At 53.4% G+C, this 9,870-nt stretch overlaps 1 protein-coding gene across 1 annotated transcript; it reads left to right on the top strand.

The window, feature by feature from the left end:
- Nucleotides 1–490: 490 nt before the first annotated feature.
- On the top strand, nucleotides 491–1,291 carry LOC136531857 (transcription regulatory protein SNF2-like). Its single transcript, XM_066524509.1, has one exon. The coding sequence runs from the start codon at nucleotides 491–493 to the stop codon at nucleotides 1,289–1,291; it is 801 nt and encodes a 266-aa protein (XP_066380606.1).
- Nucleotides 1,292–9,870: the final 8,579 nt, after the last annotated feature.

Raw genomic sequence — 9,870 nt, 5'->3', positions numbered from 1 at the left:
ATGCCTTGCACCGTTATTATTCATTCATAAAATAGCAAAGAAGAACACCCAGAAAAGCTGCGCTTTCAGGCAGCACAAATATTCAGTGTCCAGTGTCTGGCGTGCGTTCACAGGTGTTCATCGTGTTCGAGCTCACCGTTCGTTCGCTGAGTCCTCGCTGCCGGCATTCGCCGCGGTCTAGAACTGACAAGTGGCATCAGAGCGAGTACGAAGGGCCTCACTGTCGCCATGGCGTCTCCACCGAGACCCCGTGGCCGGTCACCGGGCGGGAAGAAGAGCGACGGCTCCGGCATCAAGACGCCGCCGCGCGTTCCTTCCCCGAGTCGCTCCCCACCTCAGTCGATCGCGCCCACGCGGTGGACGCCGCTCACACACCCGCGACGCATGCCATCCGCGGGAGGTCGTCGTTGAGCGCATCATCTGAGAGGGGGGTGGTTCCGGCAACTGGCCGCAGCTGACGCGCACCAACTACCATCAGTGGTCGCTGCGGATGAAGCTGAAACTCCAGGCTCGCCACCTCTGGGACGCCATCGAGTTCCCCGACACCGCGGAGTATGACGACGACCGGAGTGCCCTCGACGCCATCTGCAGCGCGGTACCGGAGGAGATGGTGCCCGCGCTCGCCACCAAGGACACCGCCTACGACGCCTGGGAGGCCATCAAGACGTTCCGCATCAGCGACGACCGCGTGCGGAGATCAACTGCCCAAACCCTCCGGGCGGAGTACGAGAACATCATGCTCCGCGCCGACGAGGCCATCGAGGAGTTCGCCCTGCGTCTCACCAACATCACGCAGCGGATGGCAGCCCTTGGTGATCCGGAGCCAGACCATCGCGTGGTGGCCAAGTACCTACGCGTCGCTCGTCCGCGGTACAAGCAACTGGTAATCTCAATTGAGACACTCCTTGACTTTTCACAGTTGTCAATCGAAGAAGTCACCGGGAGGCTCAAGGCGGCCGACGACGTCGAGCCATCGCCGCCGCAGAACGCGAGCGGCAAGCTGCTTCTTACAGAGGAGCAGTGGATCAAAAAGTACAAGAAGAAGGGGCCAGAGTTCTCCCGCAGCGGCTCCAGCTCCGGTGGTCGCGGCAGAGGCCGGGGCAGAGGACGGGGGCGCGGCTCCGGCGAGCCTCGTCCGCCGCCGGACTCTCCCTGCCCGCGCTGTGGCAAGAAAGGCCACTGGGCCAGCGACTGTCGCAGCAAGAAGAAGGAGGAGCTGGCCCATCAGGCCCATGTGGCCCAGGAGGAGGAGGAGCACACCCTGATGCTCGCCTTCGACACTGGCCCATGAGGAGGCCGTTCCCCTTTCTCCACCGGCGCACTCCTCTGCTCCACCGCCGCCGTCCGCAGAGCTCCACCTCATCGAGCGGAAGGTCATCCCCAACCTTGACGATGAGGTGGACCGGGATCTAAGCGATGGATCCTGGACAACGGAGCGTCCAATCACATGACGGGATCGGCGCGCTACCTTCTCCGACCTCGACACCGCTGTCACGGGCTCGGTGCGATTCGGGGATGGCTCCATGGCACGGATCGAGGGTAGCGGGACAGTCCTAGTTCTCCCTCAAGAATGGGGAACACTGCTCCCTCATCCGGCGTCTACTACCTGCCTCGACTCACCGCCAACATCATCTCGGTCGGGCAGCTAGATGAGGGCGGATTCCAGGTGCTCGTGGAGCACGGCATCATGCGCATCCATGATGAGGAGCGGCGCCTGCTGGCCAAGATTCCTCACGGGGCCGGGCGACTGTATGTGCTCGATGTCACGCTGGCACGCCCAGTCTGCCTTGTGGCGCGCACTGACGATGAAGCCTGGCGGTGGCACTCGCGCTTTGGGCATCTCCACTTCGCCGCCCTCTGCAAGATGGCGAGGGAGGAGCTCGTCCGTGGCCTGCCCCTGCTCACTCAGGTGGACCAAGTGTGCGAGGCCTGCCTCGCCGGCAAGCATCGGCATGCCCCGTTCCCTCAGCAGGCCCAGCGGCGCTCCACCTAAGGCGCTCTAGCTGCTGCACGGCGACATCTGTGGGCCAATCACGCCGGCTACACCAAGCGGCAACCGCTACTTCCTTCTCCTCGTCGACGACTACTCCCGCTACATGTGGGTGTGTCTTCTCCCCACCAAGGATGCTGCTGTAGAGGCCATCAAGCGAGTCTAGGCGGCGGCAAAGAGGAAGACCGGCAAGAAACTCCTGGCGCTGCGGACGGACCGGGGTGGCGAATTTGCTGCCACCTACTTCACCGAGTACTATGCCCACCTCAGGCGTCCGGCGCGAGCTCATGGCGCCGTATACACCTCAACAGAACTGGCGTCGTCGAGCTGCCGTAACCAGTCGGTCGTCGGCACCGCCCGGAGCATGCTGAAGGCGAAGGGACTACCTGGGGTGTTCTGGGGAGAGGCGGTCACCACCGCTGTGTACCTCCTCAACCGCTCCTCCTCCAAGAGCATCCAAGGGAAGACACCATACCAGCTGTGGACCGGCAGCGCCCCCAACTGTGCAGCATCTCTGCACCTTCGGGTGCATCGCCCATGTCAAGGTAAACACGCCGCATCTCCACAAGCTTGATGATCGCAGTCGCAAGATGGTGTTCGTGGGCTACGAGCCTGGATCAAAGGCTTATAGAGTCTACGATCCGACAACCCGGCGCGTGCACATAAGCCGGGATGTGGTGTTCGACGAGGCAGCTCAGTGGACATGGCTCGCTGAGCACAACGGCGAGCCGAGGGACTTCACCGTGGAGGACCCAGCACCAGTGGAGGCGGACACAGTCAGCACCACCATGAGCACCATGCCGCTCACCACTCCAGTCGACTACTGACACACTCTGCTTCACCGACGTTGCCCACAACCCCGCCAGTCGAACGAGTACATGGCAGGGAACACCAGTATAGGACTCAGTGCCTACGACATCGAGCCCGGCCCCGTCACACGGGGTTGAATTTGCCTCTCCACTAGGCTCTTCCCTCAGTGAGCAGCTCGACAATGACCACGACGACGATGCCCCGCTCCAGGTTTCGCCACGTCGACAACGTGATCGGCTCTGCACCAACACACGGCCTCGCCGCATGGGACCTAGAGGAGCTGACTCCTACTCGCGAGCGACGTCGAGCCGACGACACTGGAAGAGGCACTGCGTCACAAGTGCTGGAGGCACGTGATGCTGGACAAGATGACGTCCATCGAGGCGAGCGGTACATGGGAGCTTGTCGAGCCGCCGCTGCGCATCAAGCCAATCGGCCTCAAGTGGGTCTACAAGACCAAGAAGAATGCGGTGGGCATCGTCACCAAGCACAAGGCATGGCTTGTAGCAAAGGGCTACATTCAGCGACAGGGGATCGACTTCAATGAAGTCTTTGCCCCTGTTGCCCGACTGGAGTCCGTGCGCTTGCTCCTAGCGCACACCGCCTGCAAGGGATGGGCAGTCCACCACATGGATGTCAAATCTACGTTCCTCAATGGCGTGATCCAGGAGGAGGTCTACGTCGCGCAACCACCCAGGTTCGTCCTGCGTGGCCATGAACAGAAGATGCTCCGCCTCGTCAAAGCTCTGTACGGTCTACGCCAAGCTCCCCGCGCATGGTACTCCAAGTTGGACAAGTCCCTGCTCACGCTCAGCTTCAAGAGGAGCATGTCCGAGCATGCCGTCTACCTGCGAGGCTCTGGTGCGCGCCGGCTGGTGGTTGGGGTCTACGTCGATGACCTCATCATCACCGGCGGCCATCAGGACGACATCGACACCTTCAAGCAGGAGATGCAATCCACCTTCCAGATGAGTGATCTGGGGCTCCTGCGCTACTACCTCGGCCTAGAGGTGGCACAGACGGCGGAAGGCGTCACTGTGTGCCAGAGCACGTACGCGGCCAAGATTCTAGAAACGGCGGGCCTCACCGGGTGCAAGCCCACCTGCACTCCCATGGAGCCACACCTGAAGCTCAGTAAGCAAAGCACATCCCCTGCTGTTGATTCAACTCGTTATAGAAGCATTGTGGGATCCCTGCGTTACCTCGTGAATTCGAGGCCGGACTTGGCATACTCAGTGGGGTTTGTGAGTCATTTCATGGAGAATCCGACCACTGAGCACTTAGCAGCTGTCAAGCGGATCCTCAGATACATCTCTGGGACCCTTGATCATGGCTGTCACTACCAGAGGAGGAAGAAGGAGCAGTCCCCACTGGTCGTCTATAGCGATAGTGACTTGGCAGGGGATGTGGACACTCGGAGGAGCACCACCGGTGTACTCTTCTTCCTCGACAACAACCTGATCACCTGGCAATCCCAGAAGCAGAAAGTGGTGGCCCTCTCATCAGTGCGAGGCTGAGTACATGGCTGGTACCACTGCTGCGTGCTAGGGAATTTGGTTGGCGCGGCTGATTGTAGAGCTCAGAGGCGAGGAGGCCTGACGCCGCAAATCTGAAGATCGACAACCAGTCCGCCATCGCCCTCAGTCGCAACCCTGTCTTCCATGACCAGTAGCAAACACATCGACAGCCAGGTACCATTTCATTTGGGAGTGCGTCGAGGATGGCAGGGTGAAGATCGAGTTCATCGGGACAGAGGAGCAGCTGGCGGACATCGCAACCAAAGCTCTGACATGGGAACACTTCTGCGAGTTGCGCTCTCGCATCGGAAGTTCAAAGTGTACAACATCGACACTAGGCTTAGGAGGAGATTTGTTAGATAAGCCTAGCATCTAGATTTATCTTTTGCATGTTTTCTTTCAGTTTCAGCACACGCACGAGCACCAGGGTTGTGGCTGCCGTGCGAATAGGAAGTAGTGGCCGAGAGCTCGCCATGAACACTGGCATGCAGCCATGGCCGGCATTCGCGGAGTGTGGGGATGGACTGCGCAAGTCCCGCGTCGTGTGCACCGTGGCTTGTCATGCCTTGCATCGTTATTATTCATTCATAAAATAGCAAAGAAGAACACCCAGAAAAGCTACGCTTTTAGGCAGCACAAATATTCAGTGTCTAGTGTCTCGCGTGCGTTCACAGGTGTTCATCGCGTTCGAGCTCACCGTTTGTTCGCTGAGTCCTCGTCGCTGGCATTCGCCGCGGTCTAGAACTGACAACCACAAGGTCCCGGGACAGCATCCATGGACCCTCCTCAAGCACCCTCCTCTTCCCCGAAGCATGTGAAAAGGTGAAAAAGAAGTGATTGTTGCCAAGATCCTTACATTCCACACTGCCTTAGGGGCACCAGACTCTCCCTAGAGCCGACTCCAGAGCTTCAGCCCTAATCTCCCTCTCCGCCAACACCTTCCCAACCGCCTGGAGATCAATCGATCTCCTTCCCAAGCCGACCACTACTACAAAAAAATGTTTGTAGAACCAGGGACAATTTTTATGTAGGGGCGGCTGGTGATGGAGCCAGATGCCCAAGAGGGGGGGGGGTGAATTGGGCTAATTTTAAATTTCTTTGCAATAATTAAACTCTACGGTTAGCCCAATTAACCCCTTGCGTCTAGAAAATGTTTCTATTGATCTAATACACAAAAGGTTAGCACCCTAAGTTCCAATCCTACTCTAGCATGGCAATTCTAGGAATGTAAAAGACAAGAATTGAATTGCTCAAAGTAAATGCTCAAAGTAAAGAGAGAACTGAGGAACGCGACGATGTTTTGCCGAGGTATCAGAGAGTCGCCACTCCCCACTAGTCCTCGTTGGAGCACCCTGCGCAAGGGTGTAGCCCCCCTTGATCCGCACAAGGATCAAGTGCTCTCTACGAGTTGATTCTTCGACACTCCGTCGCGGTGAATCACCCACAACCGCTCACAACTTGAGTTGGGTCATCCACAAGCACCGCCGGATGATCACCAAGCTCACAACTTGATGCCACTATTGTTGAGCTTCTTTAGCATCTTGGTGGTTTTCTTCACCATGAGAGCAAGACTTGCATCATCAAGTTCATCATCACTTGAGCTCTCATACTCAAGTCTTAATTTACCCTTCTCTTGGCGAGCTTTGAATGCTAAGTCCTTATCTTTCTTCTTGGTAGAGGATGAGCCATCTTGTGGCGTGATGTGCATATACATCTCATGAGCATTGATCTTTCTCAAGATTTGTGTTGGTGTAGCGGCGGAAAGATCACCTTGATGGAGCACAATCACAATATGCCCATATTTGTCAATGGGGAGGACACTCAATATCTTTCTTACAACATCAGATGGTTGCATTTGAGTAAGTCCAAGCCCATTGATTTCCTCTACAAGAACATTCAAACATGAATACATTTCATTAGCACATTCTTTAGGAAGCATTTCAAAAGAGTTGAGCTTTTTCATAACAAGATGATAGTGTTCCTCACTGCTCACTCTTTGTTCCCTCATGGAGCGCACAAACATCCGACCTATAGTGCATGGGCGTCTTTGTGGTTCCTCACCTGGTTGAACACATCTTTACAAAGGCCTCTAAATATGGTGTTTCTAGCCTTTGTATTCCATTTTTCATAATTCAACTCATCGCCTTCTAGGTTAGTAGCATCCTCGAGGTTTTGGGAAGCCTTGTGAGGCGGCTCTAAGTATTCAAACATCTAGAGCTTCTAAGTACGCCTCCATGCGAATTTTCCAATATGGAAAATCATCCCCCTCAAAGATAGGAGGAGGTCCATCCTCATGAGACATCTTTCTCTAGGCGGTTAAGCCTAAATACGTGAGCACAGGCTCTGATACCAATTGAAAGGATCAAGATGCCCAAGAGGGGGGGGTGAATTGGGCTAATTTTAAATTTCTTTGCAATAATTAAACTCTATAGTTAGCCCAATTAACCCCTTGTGCCTAGAAAGTGCTTCTATTGATCTAACAGACAAAAAGTTAGCACGCTAAGTTCCAATCCTACTCTAGCATGATAATTCTAGGAATGTAAAAGACAAGAATTGAATTGCTCAAAGTAAATGCTCAAAGTAAAGAGAGAAGGAGGAACGCGGCGATGTTTTGCCAAGGTATCAGAGAGTCGTCACTCCCCACTAGTCCTCGTTGGAGCACCCGCGCAAGGGTGTAGCCCCCCTTGATCCATGCAAGGATCAAGTGTTCTCTACGGGTTCATTCTTCAACACTCCATCGTGGTGAATCACCCACAACCGCTCACAACTTGAGTTGGGTCATCCACAAGCACCGCCGGATGATCACCAAGCTCTCCAATCACCACCAAGCCATCTAGGTGATGGTGATCACCAAGAGTAACAAGCACGAACTCTCACTTGACCACGACAAGCCTAATGAGAAGGGTGGATGCACACTTCGCTACTCTTGATCTCACTAATGAGGGCTCTCTTTGGGATTCTCAAATCTCAATCACCTCACTAGGACATTGCTCTTCTTGGCACTCTCAAAGGTGTTTCTCAGCTGTTGGAATGAGCAAAAGTACTCCCACACACGAATGGAGGAAGTATTTATAACACGGGTTAAAAAACAAACCGTTATGTGCCTCTACGGGGTGACTGGATGCTCCAGTCATGTTGACCAGACGCGCCGGTCAGTTCACCCCGAACTCCAGTGTTTACAGTGTGACCAGATGCTGGCCAAGCGTCCGGTCAGCACTGACCGGACACTGTCTGGTCGAGATTTTCCCTCTCTAGAACTTTACTGGAGTCGACCAGACGCTGGCCCTCAGCGTTCGGTCACTTGACCTCTCAGCGTCCGGTCGCACTAGATGAAAACACCTCGGTCAAATGAACTGACCAGACTCTGAATCAGCATCCGGTCAAACCAAGAGCCAGCATCCGGTTAGTATTTGACCCTCCATTCACTTCCAACTCTCGATCATACGTGAATGAAGTTTGCTCCATTAGATCTAAGGGCTATTTTGGAGCTACCTAGTGCTAGATTTAGCAAGTGTGCACCACACCTAACTCACTAGACTCACCTAGGTCAAGCTACCCATCCATAGCCCCCTTAATAGTATAGCCAAAAGAAAAACAAAGTCCTAAACTACTCTAAGTGTCTCTTCAACTCCAAACGACACTTAGAACTAGTCCATCCTTAACCTTGTCGTCCATCCTTTGAAAACCAAAATGATTTCCATCATAGGGGCATGACCACCATGATTGCCCAATCAATCTCCATTACCGTGACCTAACTTAATTGCCTCTGTAAAACACACGTTAGTCACAGTAATCACGTATTGTCATTAATCACCAAAACCCAATTAGGGGCCTAGATGCTTTCAATCTCTCCCTTTTTGGTGATTGATGACAATACCACCTCGAGTATGTGAAACTAGATGAGGTTTTTAACATGCTTGGTTCATATAAGCCTTTGGACAATAAGAACAAAAGTGTTAGGCAAGCTTATATGACCCAAGCCAACATGATGTACTCAAAAGATATGAATAAGCATGAGTACAAGTAATAAAGCTCATTCGCATCAGAGTAAAACGCTGGAAGCAAGAGCAAATGAGCTTAGCACAAATGATATGACATGTAAATAATTCAAAGTAGAGAGCACACATGTCATATATCACGATCACGTAGATATCACACGATCACATAGATATCACTATCACATAAATAGTTTAATGCATAAAAGTAAACACACGACGAATGCATAATAGTGTATCACACATAAAAACCAAATATAATAGATAGTCTAAGAAAATTAAGCTCCCCCTAAGTCTAGCATACTCGACCCCTCTCCTCCTTTGGCGTCAAACACCAAAACCTAAGGGTCGATCAGCGGGGCTGACAGCGGACGAGTCGAGTGCTGAGGTACGAGGAGCAAGCTAGAACTGAGTGCCATCATCATCTGAGCCAGAACTCAGAGCTGTCTGACCCTCTATAGCTGGAAGTGTCACTGAAGCGGTCTAGGTCGGATCAACAACTAGAGCTGCTATAGACTAGTGTAGGTATGACTGGAGCAGTTGGCTCTGAAGATGCCATTGACGAAGGGAGCGTCTCTGTAGTCCCGGTAATAGGTGCAATGATAGAAGGACCTGAGACATGCAAATATGGAGGAGTAGGCTATCCTATCAACTCACTAAAGGAAGCTCCAAGGCTCCTGGACACTGTAGTCTCTAGCACTAGCAGCGAGGAAGTCTGAGCCGGTGTGAAGCCTGTCTGAAGAGGTGTGAATTGCGGGGCTAACACGGGCGAAGCAAACCACTAGGACACCTATTCTATAGGTGAAGCAAACTATGCTGGTGGCTGTCCCTAACTCTGAAGTCCACTAGGCTGTAATGCTGGAGTCATAGAAGTGGTGGCAGGCTGACCAAGCTAGGGTGAAGGCTATGGTGGTGGAACCCCAATAGCTGTCACTACATGCTGCATAAATCCAAAAAGCTGCTGCTGCATGAGGAGTTGCTGCTAATGCATGGCCTACTTCTGCTGCTATATGGCCTGCTGCTACCGCTGAAACTCATCCTATCGAGTCTAGAACTGTGCAAACGTGGTGGCGGTCTCCTAAGCCTGGCGAACCTGATCCTGCCTCATCCGCTCAAGTATGGCAAGTAGAGCGGGGTCTATTTGTGGTGTAGGTGGAGCTGAACTGGAGCTACTGGCCTCATGGTCATGCCATTGAGGAGGCATCTAAGGTATCTCGTGATAGTCCTCATCTGAGCTGTCACTGGGGTCGCTCGCGACCATCCCCTCCTGCTGAGCATCCAACTGCTCCTCCTCTATAGCTGCTATACCCTTGATAGTAGCGTCCTGCTAGGCTGTAGTCTCTGGCACCTTTGGATGACGGCTCAGTTGGCTAGGTGCAGTCGGTGTACTATGACGGATCATCTAAGTCAGGTTATATGTGGGGAACTCTATCGTAGCACTACTGTACTCAGCATGCATCTCAGGTGGCCTCCCTGTAACTACCCTATGAATAAGAAACATGATCCAGTGGGCATAGGGCAACTGTTAGTGACCTCTAAACCCCTTAGCAATAGTGTC

This window comes from Miscanthus floridulus, unplaced genomic scaffold (assembly GCF_019320115.1).
Source record: "Miscanthus floridulus cultivar M001 unplaced genomic scaffold, ASM1932011v1 fs_460_2_3, whole genome shotgun sequence".
NCBI classification, from domain to species: Eukaryota; Viridiplantae; Streptophyta; class Magnoliopsida; order Poales; family Poaceae; genus Miscanthus; species Miscanthus floridulus.
This window is presented reverse-complemented; position numbering and strand designations above follow the sequence as displayed.

Bases quoted from the DNA above. Each gene is read 5' to 3' on its own strand.
- LOC136531857 (XM_066524509.1), top strand. From the start codon at position 491: ATGAAGCTGAAACTCCAGGCTCGCCACCTCTGGGACGCCATCGAGTTC.